Raw genomic sequence first — 21,329 nt, 5'->3', positions numbered from 1 at the left:
GGTGAGCGAGTCACATACTCGAGCGCTCGGCCGAGCACTCGGCGTAATGTTCATACACACCAAGTACTCGGCCGAGAGCACTGTCTCGCCCGTTTGCTCGGTACGTGTGATCAAGGCATGACCTGGACGATGATAATGATAATGAAGCGTGACAAAATGACATTTCCACGTTTGCTATTGATTTCATCTTTTGAGCAAATTATTGATTCAAATACTCCTGCCCTAAATAATGACAGTCTGTTTCTATTTTACTTACAACTGTACTTTTCAGAGAAAAATATTTGAGTGCATTTATTGTAAGCTCGTTTCCCGCTCTACATTTCAGTAACTTATGTAAGTATTTTATACAAAACTAACGTCTTTGACCTTCGTCTTTGGTTGTGAAATATTTGATTAGAATTAGAATTATTTTATTTTTAGTCGGATGAAAATATGAACTGACCTAGCTCTAGGGTTGTCTTCTCTATTGAAATTTTTGCACCAAATAGATCTGTTTTCACACGATGTCGATCCGTCGAGCCTGAAGTAATCCACACCTGGCGACCATGAACCTGCAAACGAATACAAAGTGTTATTTAATATTATTTTCACCAAAAGTTCTTTCACCACTCACCATAGTTGGCTATTCGTGTGAAACCCAACACTTTCAAAAAATACGCTTAAATTCTATTAATTATTTTTCAAAATATTCCTTTTGAATTGTACTCACCCACGTGACCGCCTAGTTTCTCATCAATGCGTCCTTCTTGCGTCGCTTCGTCCACTTTCCCGAGGAAGTGCTCAATGAGATCCAACGAGTACAATGATTGAGAGAACACCAGTCTGAAAAACAAATGAATTTACTTTAATAAAGGATTTTTTTTACATCACGATTAGGCAATAAGATGTTGTATAGTAAAAAAAAACATTAATATGTCGATATATCTGAGAATACCCTTGAGGATTGCAATGTAAACGATCAGCATCAATAAATCAGGGTAGGTTTGTACCGGGTGCACTATCAACCAAGTTGATAAATGTCTACCTCACTTTATGGCTTATATTTCTTCTCAATTTTCCAACTAATGGACAAGACAAAAGACGAAATTGTGGGCAGGACTGAGTGTCATCATTTCTTGCAAACGAAACATTTTCAAAGTGATCATGCGTCGTCTTTGTTGACGGTACAAACGGTGGTTTTGCCGGTGACTGCAACGCAATGGGCGGCCAACTTTTGCAGACACATTGCATTACATGCTTAAACTTGCAGATCGCCGGCGCGATCACAGGCCAATGACAGGTCGCGCGGACTGTCATAGGTCGCACGACCTGTCATTGGCCTTTGATCGCGCCAGGGATGGCGATCTGCACGCGTTGGTGTGGTAGAAGCATTAGCTATAGTCTGGTCTGTGAGTACGTAGAATTTTGTCCAATGACCCCAAGCTACCCATCCTTATCACTCGCGCGTAATTATATTGCTTGGGATCATTGGACAAAATTCTACGTACTCACAGACCGGGCTTTATAAAAGTTACAATAGCTAAAGCCTGGTCCGTGAGCACGTAGAATTTTGTCCGTCAGCTGCACTGTAACACTCACAGCTTGTCGCCGATGGCCTCGCACTGTCGCAGGATGTCGAACAGCAGCACGAGCTTGTGAGAGTGGCGCATATCCTCCAGCTCGTCCTCTGTCACCAGCTTGATCCACCACTCCGTAGGGTTTTCGTTCTTGAGCTCCACGATCTCGTTTTGTTCGTCCTCTTCCATTTCCACTGGAATGTGAAAGGAACGTGAGAATGATGGCTATCGACTTTGTGCTAAAGAAGAGAGTGACAGGATCTAATCACAAAAATAAAAAATACCGAGAGAAACAAACGGTACGCCCACGTAGAGATGGCTCACAAACAATTTTGTAGCGGACGGCTCTCGCGTTCGATAGTGTATGTAACTCGTGTCTTGGCCAGTGTGTAGCTTGTCTTTTATTTTTCTCTCACTCTCAGTAGCCTTGGTAGGCGAATGATAGGACATTATTGTGATCATAGTCTTCGACCATCTAGCTAGGTCAGTGTGAAAAAACTATAGATACGATTTGAGGATCTTGATTTATTTTTAAAATGTCATATTTTCAACTACCAACCTTTTCGAGAATTTAATGTTTTAGTAAACTTGTCCATTAAACTTATTGGTTAAACAGTGGTTAAATTAAATACGTACCAGGGTTGGCCCGGGTCCCGCGGCGCGTGGTGACCTTGGCGTCTTTGGCCTTGCTCTTCTTGGCGGACTTTTTCTTTTTACTCTTCTTCCGGCTGTCGTCGCTCATGTCTGACAATTCGTCTGTGGATTCTTCTGTTGACGACTCCTGGTTGACAAGAAAAATTGTTATTGTAGCTACCCTTATAGCTTCGGCAAAACCAAGTCATTCAGCCTGCGTCTGCGATAGACTAGAATACCGTTCTAAAAAAGCAAATAGTTTGAGAAGCTAAACAATTTATGAAACGAGGTTTTTGGCTTCATTTTGAACAAGACTGACAATGAGACACCCAATCGTCATTCGTCAAAAAATAGAAGTAAAACATTGTTACAATATTTTAATAAAAATATGTTTTTATACTTACTTCTGGAGTGGAATCATCATCTATGAAATCTACTAATGATCCCTCGGAGTCTTCTTCTTCTCTCTCCCTCTGTAAAAAAAAATATCAACTTATTATTTCATGACAATTATTTTAAGACCACCTTATTTTGCACTTAATACAGAAGAGATAAAGTTCAGCGTAATTAAAAGTTTAAGGCGATTATCACACTGCGCCGCGCTCCGCCGCGGTACGCGGGACGACAGATTTAATCATTGTATGCAAGTACCTCAGTTTGTATAGAAAACACGCGCGGCACAACACACTGACAACGCGTCTGCGCGCGGGATTCGTTATATGTAATCACGCGGACCGCGGCGGAGCGCGGTGCAGTGTGATAATCGTCTCAAAGGAGTTATTTGATAGGACTGTACTTGCCTTTTTCTGCTGCATGATCTCATATCGCTCGGAGTTGTATTTCAGTACGAGCGGGTGCGTCCATATCCGCTGTAGCGACTGGAAATCCGGGAACAGGAAGCCGGATGACTTACCCGGGAGTGGTCTATGGGAACAAATGTATATGGATTTAATTAGGTTGGGACAACATAGTCAATAGTTTCTACTTCTCTATCTAGTCTTGAGAATCCAATAAGATTCGATGCTAGATTAGATGCCCTTTAACCGTCATGAAGATCAGTTTTCGATACTGTAAATTCTTTACGAGGTGTAACCGCAAAAACGCCCTTTTCGGGGGCTTCCATAAGCACAAACAACTCCGCCGAAGTCGAAAACCTAGGATAGTGTTATTGAGCGTCATTAAAACCATGAAACCTTTTGTAGGAATTATATTTCCGATTTCAATTCTAATTCTACTGGCCTATAATGCCAACATTGATATTCATGTAAAATTTATAAATATCTACTTAGTTTACCTTCTCGAGTAGTTCTCCAGGTAGTGCTGATATAGTTTGCACTGCACCTCCGATAGCGTGATGAATAACACGTATTCGTGCTTGGGTGGTAGGAATGGCGCTAGTACGCCGTAGTCTCGCCTCTGCAAGGAGACAAAAAATATTTTAATGTAACGACGTTATGGTGATAATACAACTTTGGCAAACGGTAGAGGGTATCCCGTCAAATATTTTGATTGTTTTTAGACTAAAACAAGGAAATACGATTAAAAATATGGTGGGAAACATATTCCCACTGATTTATTAGGCGCTTCATGATGCGTCATGCTCTGTAGAATCTGTACTGGCCGTTGGTGATGAGGTTCACGAAGCAGTTGAGGTACTCGTTGTACTTAAGGTCATAATTATGTCCCCTAGATGGGGTAGAGGTCGTCCACAACAGTAGGACTGTTGTGGAGGACTCGTTGTAGTGGTGGGAAATATATTCCCACCGATTTTGAAAATATTAAAAAAATGCTATTTATTAACCTGCACAGCTCCATCCAGCATCTTATGCAGCACGTGCGAGCGGCGCTTCATGATGCGGATGTCGTGTTCCGTGGAGTCGGTATACTGGCCGTTGGTGATGGGGTTGACGAAGCGATTGAGGTACTCGTTGTATTTTCCAAGAAGGTTCGGCTTCACGAACTGTACCATGCAGTAGTCTACGGAGCAAATGGGAAGAAGTGTTATACATTGTAGACTAAATCATAGTTTGTGTAGAAAGTCTTCACCTGTGATGTGGCTATTCAACTTTGTATGTATTGGGTTTCTTCTAACAAACAAACACGTTTTACTGTTGTAAACTAGAACTGTCTTTCGTTACGCAGATATCGGTCAATTGATGCAAGTTGCAGTAAGAGGAGAAATTCTCTTTTGGAAACACTTTTATAACAGACCTCAAAATGTAGGGCTAGTTCAAGTATTGTTCTAAAAACTGCAAGTGGAATGGTGTCAAAAATTTTAAAAAAACTATAACTATTCTGCAATCGAAAATGGCTCTTTTTATAAAAAAAATATTGCACAGGTTATAGAGATTTACAAATAAATAATACGACTTGTCATCATGACAAAAAATTCAAAAAGGAAGTCCCTGCACCCTATCCTGATTATCAAAATCAAAAAATCAAAATCAAAAATATTTATTCAGTTTAGACCACAAGTGGCACTTATGATTAAACAACCAAAATCCAGCCTATAACTTTTTCTCAACTTACATTCCTTCAAATTGTTCTGTAGCGGCGTGCCAGTGAGTACGATGCGTCGCAGAGTCTTCACTCTGTTCATGGATTGAGAGAGGCTGGTCTTTTCATTCTTCAACAAGTGGCCCTCGTCGCATACCACTAGGTCCGGTCCTGGGAGGGAAACAATTGAATATTATGAGATAATCAAAATGAAGAAAGATCGTTAGTGTAAACAATATTGTAAGCAGTAATCCTTATTAAACACTAGCTTTCCGCCCGCGGCTTCGCCCGCGTGGAATTTTGTCTGTCACAGAAAAACTTTATCGCGCGCGTCCCTGTTTCAAAAACCGGGATAAAAACTATCCTATGTTCTTTCCCGGGACTCAAACTATCTCTAAGCCAAATTTCATCAAAATCGGTTGCGAGGTTTAAGCGGGAAAGCGTAACAGACAGACAGACAGACAGACAGACAGACAGAGTTACTTTCGCATTTATAATATTAAGTTGGGATTTTGCTTGCTCTTTTTATATCTGTGAAAAATTTTTCGCAATGATACTAAATGCACCTTTTTTAAATGGGTTGTTCTTTTGAATGGTTTACGATATGCAGCTGTGACTGACTATTGTTTTTTTGCCAAGCAAAGGATCTCTGTTGTTTCAATTTTTTTTGTGTATTTCGTGGCAAATGTGTTTAAAGTGTCTATCTACTAATGTTAGTGCAATATTGAAGTTAAGTTTTATTGCTTTTGGAAACTTTTTATGGCGACCAGATGTTGACCTTTCTTGGGTATGCGCTTTGAAATTTTGTGCAATAGATGTCTTTTATAGAATGTGTTGGTGAAAGTTTTGTAGGGATCTTTCTTTGTTATCAGCTATTACTCATACTATAATGACTTGCAGGAAGTAGAATACATGTAGACATTTACGTACATGTAGAATCTAGGTATATGTATCAAAATTATCAATAAAAAAGTAAAGTTTATGGACCAAAAGTTAGCGCTTTTCATTTGACAAGTACATAATTATATCGATCTATGTTACTATTATTTTTTATTTTATAACTAGCTTTTAGCGGTTTCACCCGCATGAAATTTATTTTGTCACAGATCGTCATAAATTATAGCCTATAAACAATAATACTGTAAAGTTTTATCCAATCCGTTCAGTAGTTTTTGCGTGAAAGAGTAACAAACATATTGACATCCAGACATCTATACGAACTTTCGCGTTTATAATATTAATACACTCAACATCAAATAAATCGCACCTTCCGCGACGCGAACTTTAAAGATTTTCTTCTGACACAATCATGGTACCCCAACAATATTGGTGTTATTTGAAAGCCCAATAAATATCCTTAAAGAAAAACACATTTCATTTCTAAATAAATGATTAACATATACCATAAATGTGACTTGAAAATAGACCTCACTTTGGGCTCACCTCTGGGATCAATTAGACCAATTTTTATGATTATAAAACCAAATAATGATCTCACGTGTCCTCTTTAACAGATGTATAGCGATTAATCCCAACTTAACAGTTTTATAGTCATAAAAAATGGCTCAAGCGTAACTACCCACTTTTTGAAGAAGTGACTCTGGATCCTTCTAAAGACACATTTTTGGTGTAAAAACCTTTCCTTTAATGAAATGAAGTTTAGAACTAGGCTTTTAAATGGTGCCAAATATGGTGGGAAGTGGGGATGCATACGTTTGAAAGTGCTTGTCGCGGAAGGTGCGATTTATTTGATGTCGAGTGTAGTATAAGATGAAAATAATAGATCATATGCGATCGTTTTCGTGCTTTTTGGTAAGATAATTGACACCAAATATTTATAAATAATTTAAAATCCCTGACGCTTCATGTGACTCTTAACACTATATCTTTCTGTAATGTGTTCGAAACCACCGAAAAATGTAAAAAAAATAATAAAGAAAGAAAGATAAGAAAAGATCTGACCGGGTTTCATCGGTCAAGTTTTCTAGGCTTTTAGCTTAGGCGCTGCACTGGTCACTGTGTACTTACTCGCATGTTTTTTCTTCACGTAGTTTTTCTCACTCAAAAAATTGATTTGTGACGGTTAGACACAAATTTTTACACTGCTGAGTTATGTTGTATTGCACTTTGGGTTTCGACCTTCGCGTCGGCGTTAAATGCCATAGGGCTTTGTAAGTGCCTTTTGGGCTCGGACCGTCTGGAGCGCACGGGTTGTGCTCGTCCAATCCCGAAGGCTGCCCAAAACGAACTCCTTAACTGGATTATTATTAGTTCTGATTTTTTGCACGTTGGACAACTTTATGACATTTACAGGAGGGCGCTACTACTATCAACACTGGGTTGTTAGTTATTGATTTTTGCTTCTTGAGTTTCAGAATCTTGGGACTTTACTTAGAATAGAAGTTAAAAAATTATAGACAGATACGTCAAACAATGTTTGATGGATAAAAGTCTATTGAAAGAATTCGTTAAAATAAATATTTTTCATAATAATATTTATAATTTTTATTATTTTTGTCTTAATTTCTTCAAATATTGTCAATACATATTTGCAAAAAAACACACAAAACTGCCAATCTCGCGAGATCTTGAAATTGTCGAGATCTCGCAGTATTGATAATCATAATCTCGCGGGAGATTTGCATTCCCTAACCTATCAAGCTAACAATCGAAGGTTGCAGATGTTATTGCCCTATTTAGAGGCGTGGCATTTTGGCAACAAGGAATCAAAATGAGAGGCAGGTAGCACAAATGACCGACCTGTAAACTGAAGTTTGGTGAATCTTCCGATATCTTGTGGCACAACTGAACCAATAGTGAACCAGACACAATTAAAAAATAATTCCTTGAAATAATTTGAAACGTGGGTGTTTTTATATTACAAAATTATCTCATTGGCGTGGGACGTCCACCCACAAGGTGGACCGACAACATCATAAAAGTAGCAGGAACGCAGGTAGGCCGCTACCAACCGGTCATTATGGAAATCATTGGGAGAAGCCTATGTTCAGCAGTGGACGATGATGATGAAATGATTATTTGACATTTGCTTAAAATATGGTATACAGATAAATCGAAGGTACAAGCTGGAATGTTTATTTATTTATTTATTAGGGATATCAACAGCTTACAGATTTCAATGTAACATTAGACACTTAACACTATGGAAAGTCAGTAACATATCCACGCAGTTGCTTAGTTTAAATTATATCTATGTACAAACAAACATTTGTGAAGAGAAGCTGAGAAAAGTTATATAATTTAATTAGTTTTTACAAATATTTTACGATTAAACTTGTAATATATTTGCAAAAAACTTATTAAATTATACTATAATTACATTCCATATACCATTTACTCGAACGTCAAATGGAGGGAAGATGTTATTTCTTTATTCTTTTCATTGTGACCCCTGTGGCCGTCATCCTCACCTGGATCCACGAGGCTCTGCTGGAAGGTCTTGAGCATCTTCTTCTTGAACTTCTTGGGGTTGTCGGCGGACAGGTTGCGGAACATCTCGTAGCCGAGCACGCACACGCCGCCGTTGTCGAACCACTGCTGCAGCTGGAACGCGCGCTCCGAGTTCTGTTTGTACCTGGAACGTTTCATTCAACGTTAGGACAGAGTAAATACAAATTAGTAGGTCATCTTCATAGAAACGTACGGGCGCGGTTTGTATGTGAGCGCGCCAACACGTATGCGGCGCGCACGCACACACTGACAACATTTAGCGGGGATTAGCGGTGAGCCAGTCGTGGTTTCGCCGAATTTTGTCAGTGTGTGCGAGCGCGCCGCATACGTATATTGGCGCACTCACATACAAACCGCGCTCGGTGCGTTTCTATGAAGATGACCTACTCATTTGTATTTACTCTGGTTAGGACTACGCTAAAACTCAGGCGGGCGTTCACACGCGTGTCTATTGAAAAATAGTATCAGCTAGAGCAGTGTGTTGTGGACACGTGGGACGTGTTTCGCAGCGGGTACGGGCAGATGTCTAGAGCGGGCTCCGTATAGTTTTAGATAGGATAGGTTCTAAATTTTCTGGGCTTCACCGTAGATCGCAACTGCACACTGTGTGAGATTGTTATCAAGAGCAAGCTTTAGGCGGGTTTTAGAATCGCGTTGAAAGCCACATGCGGAACTCGTTGACCCAGTTGAGCACGGTGGACAGCGGACACACCACCAGCACCCGCTGCACGCTTGTCAGCTGCTGTGACGTCACCCACCTGGAGAGCTCGTACACGTCGACCTCGTAGTCCCTCTCGGCGTGCTTCAGCCACATGCGGAACTCGTTGACCCAGTTGAGTACGGTGGACAGCGGACACACCACCAGCACCGCTGGTCCCTGGTCAGTGCTGTGACGTCACCTACCTGGAGAGCTCGTACACGTCGACCTCGTAGTCCCTCTCGGCGTGCTTCAGCCACATGCGGAACTCGTTGACCCAGTTGAGCACGGTGGACAGCGGACACACCACCAGCAACCGCTGGTCCCTGGCCAGCTGCTGTGACGTCACTGACCTGGAGAGCTCGTACACGTCGACCTCGTAGTCCCTCTCGGCGTGCTTCAGCCACATGCGGAACTCGTTGACCCAGTTGAGCACGGTGGACAGCGGGCACACCACCAGCACCGCTGGTCCCTGGTCAGTGCTGTGACGTCACCCACCTGGAGAGCTCGTACACGTCGACCTCGTAGTCCCTCTCGGCGTGCTTCAGCCACATGCGGAACTCGTTGACCCAGTTGAGCACGGTGGACAGCGGGCACACCACCAGCACCGCTGGTCCCTGGCCAGCTGCTGTGACGTCACCCACCTGGAGAGCTCGTACACGTCGACCTCGTAGTCCCTCTCGGCGTGCTTCAGCCACATGCGGAACTCGTTGACCCAGTTGAGCACGGTGGACAGCGGGCACACCACCAGCACCGCTGGTCCCTGGCCAGCTGCTGTGACGTCACCCACCTGGAGAGCTCGTACACGTCGACCTCGTAGTCCCTCTCGGCGTGCTTCAGCCACATGCGGAACTCGTTGACCCAGTTGAGCACGGTGGACAGCGGGCACACCACCAGCACCGCTGGTCCCTGGCCAGCTGCTGTGACGTCACCCACCTGGAGAGCTCGTACACGTCGACCTCGTAGTCCCTCTCGGCGTGCTTCAGCCACATGCGGAACTCGTTGACCCAGTTGAGCACGGTGGACAGCGGGCACACCACCAGCACCGCTGGTCCCTGGCCAGCTGCTGTGACGTCACCCACCTGGAGAGCTCGTACACGTCGACCTCGTAGTCCCTCTCGGCGTGCTTCAGCCACATGCGGAACTCGTTGACCCAGTTGAGCACGGTGGACAGCGGGCACACCACCAGCACCGCTGGTCCCTGGCCAGCTGCTGTGACGTCACCCACCTGGAGAGCTCGTACACGTCGACCTCGTAGTCCCTCTCGGCGTGCTTCAGCCACATGCGGAACTCGTTGACCCAGTTGAGCACGGTGGACAGCGGGCACACCACCAGCACCGCTGGTCCCTGGCCAGCTGCTGTGACGTCACCCACCTGGAGAGCTCGTACACGTCGACCTCGTAGTCCCTCTCGGCGTGCTTCAGCCACATGCGGAACTCGTTGACCCAGTTGAGCACGGTGGACAGCGGGCACACCACCAGCACCGCTGGTCCCTGGTCAGTGCTGTGACGTCACCCACCTGGAGAGCTCGTACACGTCGACCTCGTAGTCCCTCTCGGCGTGCTTCAGCCACATGCGGAACTCGTTGACCCAGTTGAGCACGGTGGACAGCGGGCACACCACCAGCACCGCTGGTCCCTGGCCAGCTGCTGTGACGTCACCCACCTGGAGAGCTCGTACACGTCGACCTCGTAGTCCCTCTCGGCGTGCTTCAGCCACATGCGGAACTCGTTGACCCAGTTGAGCACGGTGGACAGCGGGCACACCACCAGCACCGCTGGTCCCTGGCCAGCTGCTGTGACGTCACCCACCTGGAGAGCTCGTACACGTCGACCTCGTAGTCCCTCTCGGCGTGCTTCAGCCACATGCGGAACTCGTTGACCCAGTTGAGCACGGTGGACAGCGGGCACACCACCAGCACCGCTGGTCCCTGGCCAGCTGCTGTGACGTCACCCACCTGGAGAGCTCGTACACGTCGACCTCGTAGTCCCTCTCGGCGTGCTTCAGCCACATGCGGAACTCGTTGACCCAGTTGAGCACGGTGGACAGCGGGCACACCACCAGCACCGCTGGTCCCTGGCCAGCTGCTGTGACGTCACCCACCTGGAGAGCTCGTACACGTCGACCTCGTAGTCCCTCTCGGCGTGCTTCAGCCACATGCGGAACTCGTTGACCCAGTTGAGCACGGTGGACAGCGGGCACACCACCAGCACCGCTGGTCCCTGGCCAGCTGCTGTGACGTCACCCACCTGGAGAGCTCGTACACGTCGACCTCGTAGTCCCTCTCGGCGTGCTTCAGCCACATGCGGAACTCGTTGACCCAGTTGAGCACGGTGGACAGCGGGCACACCACCAGCACCGCTGGTCCCTGGCCAGCTGCTGTGACGTCACCCACCTGGAGAGCTCGTACACGTCGACCTCGTAGTCCCTCTCGGCGTGCTTCAGCCACATGCGGAACTCGTTGACCCAGTTGAGCACGGTGGACAGCGGGCACACCACCAGCACCGCTGGTCCCTGGCCAGCTGCTGTGACGTCACCCACCTGGAGAGCTCGTACACGTCGACCTCGTAGTCCCTCTCGGCGTGCTTCAGCCACATGCGGAACTCGTTGACCCAGTTGAGCACGGTGGACAGCGGGCACACCACCAGCACCCGCTGCACGCTTGTCAGCTCGCTGTGCGTCAGCAGCGTATGCGTCAGGGAGACCACCTGAAACAATCACATACAATAACATTACTCATTTACTCAAGTCTTTCGAAGAACTACCGGGGAGGCTATACTCTTAACGTTAGCTGTTTTGAATGTATCCAGTCCACCCCTTTCACGCATAGATGTACACACAGCTTAAGCTGAAAATGTAAACGACAGGAATTATCCCCGCAAGTTCTATCGGCGGCGGGCTTCGATGAAACAAGACAAGGATTAAAAATCGATTCACAATAAAATTTACGATTACTTGATTATACTCGTGTTCTAGTTGCTTTAAAATACTCGCCAAACAGTTAATACTTTATCTTATGTTAGTTAATCTTATGAAAAAAATGTATCCAAACAAAACAGGTGTAGCCAAAAAGCAAAGCAAATGTAAAGATAAAACTGCTTACCTGTAAGGTTTTTCCGAGACCCATGCAATGGGCGAGAATACAACCGGATCCCTTGTCTTTCTTGATGCGTTTCACACTTTCGAAACACGCGTCCCACATGAATTTTATTCCGTTCGCCTGAAAGGAAATGGGGAAAAATTACAACACGAAAGAAGAAAATATTGAATCTATCTAGTGATTGAGTAAGGTTCAATAACGATTGCAATTTCAATAGTTTCAGTCGAAACTAACACAAAAAAAAAACAATTTGGGATCTTAATTTGAGACAATACTTATTTAAATGGCAAAAACTTACTTGATGCGGCTTCAACTTCTTGACAAGTCCTCTGTCAACTTCAATAAGTGGCTTCTTAGTTTCCGGATCGAAATCTAATACTACTTTCTCCAGGACCACTTCATCTGGCTTTCCCGATTCATCGAATTCCAAATTATTGTACTAAAAACAAACAAAATATGTATTTATCATGTTCATTTGTTTTAAATGAGACTTTTCATTACAATGTTATTTAATACTCACCATTTTTTGTCTCTCAGCAATTCTGGCAATCCTTTCTTTTTCTTGTCTCGCAGCTTTCTTGGTGGCTTCTTCTAATTGGTTTTTGCCCATCACCTGTTCATCAACATAAATGGTAAAAAATAATTAATATTCACTTCTTATTATGTCCTTATGAGGCAGTTTTTACGGAGTTTTTAATCTTTCCATATTATGCTACAGTCATGAAAATGTGTCTTAACATTTTAGTAAGATGACTGAACAATTTAGTCCTCCTAAATATCTATTAGGCATTAGGATTGCCCAGTTAAACTGTATTACTTGCGTTTACTTGTTTCGCCGCAACTACTGAGCAGCTTAGCCCAGTATTCCATAATTGCAGTTTGAAGAACAACTTGTAAAATTGTAAATAAGTGGCGTCACCTTACGGATATTCTTCCTGCCGTGTTTGTTCTTGCCTTCGTTCTCCGTGTCGGAGCCGGAGCCATCGCTGTCGTTCAGCTGTTTGATGCGCCGCCGCTTCTTTTTGCTGGCAACATTAATGCAAGTTAGGAAAAGAAGCTACATCGTAACTTATTTTATTTTACATCGTAATTTATTTTACTTGGAACGTGTCGAAGTCTGTGACAGTACGAGCGAATTTAATTATTCCTGTGTATGTCTTTTCGAATTCTGTGGAGATGCTAGGAAGAATAAATGTCATACCAGAGAAAATTAACGTGTTCTGTTCTATAGGACTTCTGACAAAGGCGAAAGCTCTTTATAAATTAGATTTGCTGTATTCGAAATTATAAATTGGTACATTTGGCCTGCAGTTTTATTGAATTCTTAACGAAAAACGAAGTGCTGTAAACACATTATTTACTTACGGAACTGAAACTGTACTGAAAAATACCCAATGTTGCCAGGCAAATTAAAATACACCATTTAGTGTTGCTCCCCTACTTTGCCTACACAAATACTCACCTTCCGTCGTTGGATGAGGAGCCGACAGAGGCGTCACTGTCAACTGCCTTCTTTCGCCTTTTATTCTTCTTGTTAGATTCGGAGGAGCCATCATCTTCCGAGTCTTCAAAGTCGCTGATCTTGGCCTCCGTGTCGGCGAAATCCTTCTTGCGCGAGGAACCAGCCTCGCTGTCCGACGATATGGTCGCGTGCGCTTTGCGCCGTTTGGCTTTCATTCTACATATTGGATTATGTTTAGAATTTGACCTTGCAAACGGAAACTTTTTCTTTTCACTGATTTTTATCAGTGAAAAAAAAAAGCTTCAAATACCAATAGATAAAATCAAGTGTTATTTACTTCTATCCTTGTTGGATAGAATAATACTAAAATATACTTATATCATTAAAAAAAAATACAAAATTAATTGATGACAAATTACCCTGTGCGTGCAAGGAGACGCTTATGATTGGTCGGCGACCGTACATGCACACATTGAAACTAATGTGAAAAGCTTAAAAATTATTTACCATTTTGGGCTTACCTCCCTTTTAACTTGACATGCTGGCGATTGTACAAGCATTTACATCATATTTTTGAGTACCGATGTTGATGAAACGAATGGTGTTTGCAGCATATAATTATAATATAATAGTATTCTAATAAGACACCCAACTAGCGTTCACACGTGTGGATGTAATAATACTGTAGTTTCATCCAAATCCGTTTAATAGTTTTTGTTAGTTTTTTTCACAAATAGCGTTACGTGCGACTTAGTTATTAAACAAAACATGCAAGTGTTAATTATCACAGTCATGCACCTCGATAACACAATATTTAGTAAGTATTAAGTAAGTATAGGATAGATTGTAAGCAATAAAACAAAATGCGAAAAGAAAAAGATGTAGTAAGTAATACAAATAAACATAGACATTAAAGGTAGCTTTTCTGACATTATTATAGAAAAAAGAATAGGAGAGTTATTACGTACAAAGCAAAACCAAAAATTATAACGAAAAAATACCATTCTCTATAAATAAAAATATACTCACGTTGCTTCCTCATCTGAATCAGTCATTTTCTTTTCCTTTCAAAGAAAACAGAAGTATTATAAATTTCTTTCAAATAAAATCGCAAGGCAAACCGCAATAATGTTACAAGTGCAATATTTTTGCAAGTGAAAAAAATCTGGTGTTTTACATAAAAATATCTTACCTCTTTGTCATTGTTTGACCCTGAAGTGTCACTTTCTTCTAATAAATCGTCTTTAGCTAAGTGATCACCACCGGAACCATTCAGACCCGTCAAGGATATTGATGGTAGATCTGGAATACAATAAATAAATCTTAACTGCTGAATTCATGAAAAACCACAAACATATAAATCGATGTCACTGATATTATGTATTAAGAACTGTACAGTCCAGTTCCAGACTTGAATATAAACTGGAGAATAGACGTAAACAACTACGCGTAACATCGAAGAGACGTTATCTCTCTCACTCGCCAATCGAGCTATAAAAAAATATTTTCAAAGTTATTTCGATTTTGTTCCCAGGTTTATCTGAATTTAGCTGCAATTTCTCCAGATAAGTGAAGTGACGTCTTACGAAGTCGCTGGTGGAAGCTGAATACGACGAAGACAAGGTAAAATGGCGCGTATAATGGGAGGTGTATGTGCATTGAATAGGGGCGACAGCACATCAGGCTACCCATTTTTGTTGCAAACTCGCCCCTTTTACAACTGCACAAGAACCCAGTGGTTACGTTGACGTGCCGTCGTCTGTACATACAGTTTCTAAGATAAACGTCATTACCTTCTCCAGCTTCGCTCTCCGCGACGGAGCCTGCTTCGGAACTGGTCTCCGCCTGAAGCATATCTTCCTGGTTTATAAGTGGTACTTTCGGCATCTTTTTAGTTGAACTTATGGAATTTGTTTCGGTTTTCTCAGTAGAAGTTGAACCATGCCGTCGACGGTTCTTATTCAGACTGTTGAGATTTGTAAGTCTGAAATATTATAAAAGAATGAGCTTTATTTTTTAAGTTAAGCATGTCCTAGATAGTACATACAATATTGCTTCAGATTTGATATTATCTTCACTTAAATTAGGCTTATAATAGTTAAATTACTAAATAGTTACGAATTAGATACCATCGAGTTGAATAGATCAGTCAGATTCAGAGGCGTAAGAAGTTTGATTACTATAATACCTACAACAAAAAGTTAGCTTACGCATGAGAAGCCTTATTTATGCTTATCAATAAAGGATTGTCTTAGGATAAAAAGTTACTCAGGTACTTACTACACTAGCAATGAAGCATGCAAAAAATCATTCACCACAGGAACACCTGTATCACACCTACGCCGCGTTATCACGACAACTAAACTATGAGTAGGTAGTTACATAATATATCTGCGTCCATTTCACTACTTGCTGCCAAGCTTTCATGGCAAAGTACCTATGGTGACGGGGTAATTTGGGGCCATCCATAAAGTACGTCACACGAATTTCATGATTTTTTGACCCCCCCTCCGTCCTTGTCACAGGTGGTCACATTTCTGAGACCCCCCCCTCCCTAGTGTGACGTAACATGTTTTGCAATTTCATATCGAAAAATTATTAAATTAACAGCCTAGCAGTTCCGAAATTAGTTTTATTTCCATTTAAATTAAGTTTTTTTTTTATGAAATCAACATTATATCAAATATTTGAAACAATTGAAATGTGATGTCACGAAACTTAGGACCCCTCCCACCCCTTGTCACACCATGTCACACTTTGTCAACCCCCTCCCCCCCTCTTTACGTGTGACGTACTTTATGGATGACCCCTTTCTACTAGGCCTGACAATGGCATAATATGGTTTGTCTGAGCATGCCGTTGTGGGGTAAGTACTTATATGGAAACACTTATGAGCTATAGCCTATCTATAGGGCTGGTAATACGCATATGTATATACGGAATTCTCCAATTTATTCACTTTAACGCACTATAGGAGTAAACTATTGAACGGATTTCGATAAAAGTTACAGTAGGTCCTATTTATTTAATCTTAAAACGGTATTGAGTCCTTCTGTGGGTAGATCTTTGCCGCAGGCAAAAGCTAGTCGCAAATAAAACATTCGAGGATTTGGTCCGAGACCTGAATGAGAATATTAGGATGATTGATATTCTCCTTTATGAGGGGCGTAGGCCGAAGGGGAGTGGCCTACCTAAATACAAAAAGACACGTCAAAAAGTACGTTTAAATTGGTAGATGCGACTGCAGCAACACTATGCAACCGCTAATATTAACACAATAGACTATACACAAACAGAAGTTCTTTCAAACAGGCACAAGACTTTTTCAGACTTAAGTGACTTCACTATCTTATCCCTTGAATTAAGAAACAGAAAAGATGATTATTATTGATGACACATTTCCAGATTCCCAGCACCATATTCAGGGCACTCAACTCTGAATTTCCTCATGCTTTTTGTAAATATTTACCCATCAATATCTTTGTCATCCCGGCTGTCAGAATCTTTGCTGCTACCACCAGGTTGTGCCCTAGAACGCCCCATCTGTAATTTATTTTTTATTATCTTAGTAAATTCCCAAACAATTACCCCCATTTTATGATTCTATCTCAATTTGAGTTTTATGCAAATAATAAAATTAATTTTGAAAGAAAACAACAGATTTGTAATAAGAACTAATATAATTTCAAGCAAATTTAATATGACACATACAACAGCTTACTTAGTGGCTAATTATATTGCTTACTCTAAGAAATGCTTTAGGAATTATTTTATAATTTTTTCAGAATAATGCGTTTAACAATCACAAGAAAACTCACTTTGGCTGAGGACATTTTAATTTATAAAAAAGAAAGAAAAAATGCTATTCATTTTGCAAACCTAACCTTTTTTTTAGTGGGATTCAAAGAATCATTTGAAGTTTCATCGCTGTCCCTTTGACGTTTGTTGTTCATTGCATCATCCTTCTCATTGTCTCCAGATCTCCCAGATTCTGCAGTATTATCTTCTTTATTTGATTTTTTACTACTTTTTGCCCCTGTCAAAATATCTTCTTCTGAATCAGATGATGAATTTTTAGTTACATCATTTTCTTTCTTTTTTTTCTCATCATCAGAACTAGATATGCCTTTGAGCAGAGAATCTTTAATTTCTTTCAGGGCATTTTTCAACTGTTCATCTTCAGTGTCAGAGCTAGAGGAGTATGTGAGTAACATTTTTTTTGCATGCATGCTCTCCATTATGTGTTTTCTCTTAGATTTTGGTTTTCCTTCTTTGCCTTTTTTTCTTTCACTTTTCGACATTTCCAGCTCATTGTTTTGTTCTTTATCTTGTGATAATTCTTTGTTTTGTAACTCTACTTCTTTTTCACACTGAGAATTATCTGGCTCACAACTATTTTGTTCATCAGCAACATCCTGGTTATTTTTTGGAGATTTATCTTTGTGAACTTTGTCTGAATCTGCAGCTTCATGGTTATCAGAATCTGATTCATTAAGTAAAGTACTTTTGATCTTAGAAAAATCTTCAAGTAATTTAGTTTTAGCCTTATTTTTTACATGCATGCTTTCATTTTCTTTTTGGTTTTTATCTGAATCAGAATCATTCAAGAGGACATTTTTTATTTGGTTCTGATCTTGACCTCTTCTGTTTATACCTTCATTTTCTTCTTCTGTTCTTTTTTCTGCATCCGAGTCATTTAGCAAGGCATTTTTAACATTCTCAGTTAGTTCAGTTATTGGTAGTGGAGATGGTGATTTATTACCAACATCAGATTTCTCAGATTCGGAATCATCCAGAAGAGCACTTTTTGCTACATTCAAATTGTCTGGTGAAGCCTCTTTGCTCCTAGAATTTTGGTCTTCTTCAGACTGGTTATTTACAATTAATTCAGAATTTTCAATCAATCCTTTTTCTTTTATCAATTCACAAACTATTATTTCATTTTGAGTAATTTTTATCAAATTATGCATTTGTAAAAAACTTTGAGACAGTTCAGGTAGTCTAGTTATTTTAATACTAAAATTTTTAGGTACAAAGTTACTAACTTCTTTTCTTTTCTGCATGCAATAGTCATCATCCTTTTTGGATGGTACTTTTGATAGATATCTATCTATTTTATTATTGTTCCCTTGTTTTGAATTTTGTTTATTTTTAGTATTCTGATTGTTTTCAGAACTCTTCTCACTAATCCCAACAATCTTGGATTTAGTATTCTCCTGGGGTGCATTTTTTTCTAAAATGTCTGGTTTCAGCAATTTAGTAAGACTAACACACTTTATCAATGGTTTTACAGGTTCAGTCTGAGGAGTGTTTTCTATGTTATCGGAATTAATTTGGCTTTCTTCTTCTGATTTTTTGTTGTCATCAGTTTCACTATCTGAATCATTTAATTTCCTTTTTTTAGATTTGTGCAACTGTAATGTACTGTCATTGTTCTCACAATTTTCTACAGACTCGTTATTATCATTGCCTTGAACATCTGGTACTTTAATTCTAGAAGTTAGATCATTACTATTTTCAGAACTATCATCATCTATTATTCTATTATTTCTGAATTTAGTTTTGCCATATTTTGATGATTTCTTTGGGATTTCATCATCATCATCATCTTCTTTAGCTTTGCTCTTTGACTCTAAAGATTTTTCTGTGTCATGTTTCATTTCAGAATTTTTTGAGCTGTCATTTTTGGATTTTCGCTTGTCCTCTGAGGAATGTCTTTTGTCTCTTGATTCCATTCCATTTTTTGAACTAGCTTCTTCACTGCTAGATTTTTTATGAGACTCAGAAGTTCGCCTACTTTTATTTATTTTGCCTTCTAAAGACTGTCTTTTGTCTCTTGAATCAAATTTTTTTGAAGGATCACTTTTAGCTTTTTCGGGTGATTGCTTTTTGTTTTTTGCTTTGTCCTCTAAAGACTGTCTTCTGTCTTTTGATTCCAACTTCTCTGAACTTCTTTCCTCATTTTTTGATTTTCCATCTGACTCAGATGATAGTCTTTTGTCCTTTCCATCAGATTTTTTTGAAATGGAATCAATTTTTGATTTCTTACAAACATCTGATGATTCACTTTTTCCCCTGTCTTTAAAATTACTTCCGTCATTATCTTCGGTTTCAGAATTGGACTTTGAAGTTTGTTTATCACGCAATTTAGATTCTATTTTATTTTCTTTTGTATCAGATTCTAATTTAAGACCTTCCTTTGTTGTTTTTGAATGCATGTCTTCAGTCTTATCTCTCTCAACCAATGCGTCAGATTTCTTTTTAGTATTTTCATTATTTTCTGAAGATTGTTTTCTTTTCCTTCTTCTATACAACTTGCAATCATAGTAAACCGGATACTTATCTTGCATCGACCGGGGCATTTTTCGCGCCATAACCTTCACTGACATGTAATGTTTTAATGGAACTTGTTTCGCTATCCTTAGTTTGCGTGAGCGGTATTTAAAGTACTGGTACTTCGCTTCTGGTTCGGCAACTGCTGGAGCTGGAGACACCGCATCTACGCCTATGCTGGACTGACTATCGTTCACCATCGACAGCACTTTTCTAACGCCAACTTCCACATTTTCTAAGGACTTTTTTGACAATTGACATATCAGGAGAACTTTGTCCGCTGCTTTCTGTACAGCATGGAAATTCTTGAGCTTCTCTTTCCGTATTCTTTTCTCTTTCAAGTTTTCAGACCGGGCCCTCAGATTAGACCCCAGTTTCGACAAATATTCCATTGCTTCACATAATACATCACAAACGGGCACTTCGTCCGCCATTTTACAATTATCTTGCGACTATACAATTTAGATTGCATAAATCTCTAAACGTAGTAAAAATGTAACAGTATTTTGAGGTTTACAACAATACTTGCGAAATAATTCTCATTTCTGTACACAAAAACGCTAACACGCCACTAACCAAAAATAGAAATAAAAATCCATAGACAATCTACGTTTCTTTTCCTGAATTTTGGGCGCACAATATTTTTTCGATCGCTGTTATTTGATGAAATTATGACCAAAATAATTTAGACAAAGCAAAATTACACATCAATTAATTATTAAAATATTTTAACAATCGTGAACTACTGACTCGGCGATTATAGATTATTCTTCGAGAACTAATATTATAAAATTACGTTGAAAGGAACGCAATCGTAGACCCCTGACCTATTCAACTCAATCGGATTATACTCGTATACATAAATATAATGCACAAAATAGCGGCAAATAAATAGGTATATAGATGTACTACAACATATAGCTACGATGTATGCATAATTTCTCACTATCTTCTAACATAAAACTAACGAAGCATGCCATCTGTAATTGTACATTAATGTTTTCTCAGTATTCCTGTAGCAGAGAAACACAGCATTTTACAAAAATTAAAAAAAACAAGAGGTACCAATTTTTTGTACTCACCTTTCATGTAAATGGCTGAACAAGCGTTTTAGTGATTTCCTTCGCACTTACGGCTTTAACTGAGATTGTAACTCATTATTGCACGTTATATTAATAAATAGTCAATAAATCATACACATAATTCCACTTCTACTCCGAAAATTCGGCGAAATAAGCAAGGTAGGTAAACTATCCAAAACAGTCGTGAAAAAGAACCATAGACTAAAGAGGAGTAGTACTGTATTTCTAGTGTGAGCAAATAGATGGCGAGCAAGGAGAAGCTAAGTAACGATCCGTGAGGTTCATAATTTTTTTATCTGCTGAAGAATAATTAATGAAGTCTTCTTGTCTATTCAAGAAAATCAAATCATAGGCATGAATTAAATTAACTTGTGTAAGACTATTTTATGGCGGAAATAAAATAGTATAATAATCAAGTAATGGATTTCTAAGCGAATAAACAGTTATGCAAATCAGAAGAAAATTATTACCAAAGTTCTATTCTCCAGATATTTAATTT

At 40.4% G+C, this 21,329-nt stretch overlaps 1 protein-coding gene across 1 annotated transcript in view; it reads right to left on the bottom strand.

Annotated features, from left to right (window-relative positions):
* Positions 1-20,336, bottom strand: part of LOC135078299 (transcriptional regulator ATRX homolog) — a 33,054-nt gene extending 12,718 nt beyond the window's left edge. Inside the window, exons 1-21 of the mRNA XM_063972897.1 lie at positions 17,300-20,336; positions 16,885-16,958; positions 15,209-15,399; positions 14,608-14,717; positions 14,445-14,479; positions 13,416-13,631; positions 12,873-12,978; positions 12,474-12,566; positions 12,252-12,392; positions 11,957-12,073; positions 11,395-11,561; positions 8,117-8,280; positions 4,719-4,856; positions 3,991-4,166; positions 3,484-3,605; positions 2,990-3,113; positions 2,594-2,662; positions 2,193-2,337; positions 1,579-1,750; positions 710-822; positions 443-551 (exon numbers count right to left, since the gene is read on the bottom strand). Of these exons, the coding sequence (XP_063828967.1) occupies positions 443-551; positions 710-822; positions 1,579-1,750; positions 2,193-2,337; positions 2,594-2,662; positions 2,990-3,113; positions 3,484-3,605; positions 3,991-4,166; positions 4,719-4,856; positions 8,117-8,280; positions 11,395-11,561; positions 11,957-12,073; positions 12,252-12,392; positions 12,474-12,566; positions 12,873-12,978; positions 13,416-13,631; positions 14,445-14,479; positions 14,608-14,717; positions 15,209-15,399; positions 16,885-16,958; positions 17,300-20,182 (5,465 nt within the window). The 5' untranslated portion in view covers positions 20,183-20,336. The remainder of the gene's footprint in view (positions 1-442; positions 552-709; positions 823-1,578; positions 1,751-2,192; positions 2,338-2,593; positions 2,663-2,989; positions 3,114-3,483; positions 3,606-3,990; positions 4,167-4,718; positions 4,857-8,116; positions 8,281-11,394; positions 11,562-11,956; positions 12,074-12,251; positions 12,393-12,473; positions 12,567-12,872; positions 12,979-13,415; positions 13,632-14,444; positions 14,480-14,607; positions 14,718-15,208; positions 15,400-16,884; positions 16,959-17,299) is intronic.
* Between the last annotated feature and the right edge of the window lie 993 nt (positions 20,337-21,329).

The sequence above is a fragment of the Ostrinia nubilalis genome, chromosome 14 (assembly GCF_963855985.1).
Source record: "Ostrinia nubilalis chromosome 14, ilOstNubi1.1, whole genome shotgun sequence".
NCBI classification, from domain to species: domain Eukaryota; kingdom Metazoa; phylum Arthropoda; class Insecta; order Lepidoptera; family Crambidae; genus Ostrinia; species Ostrinia nubilalis.
The sequence above is the reverse complement of the archived record's forward strand: the minus strand, read 5'-3'. Positions and strand labels throughout refer to the sequence as shown.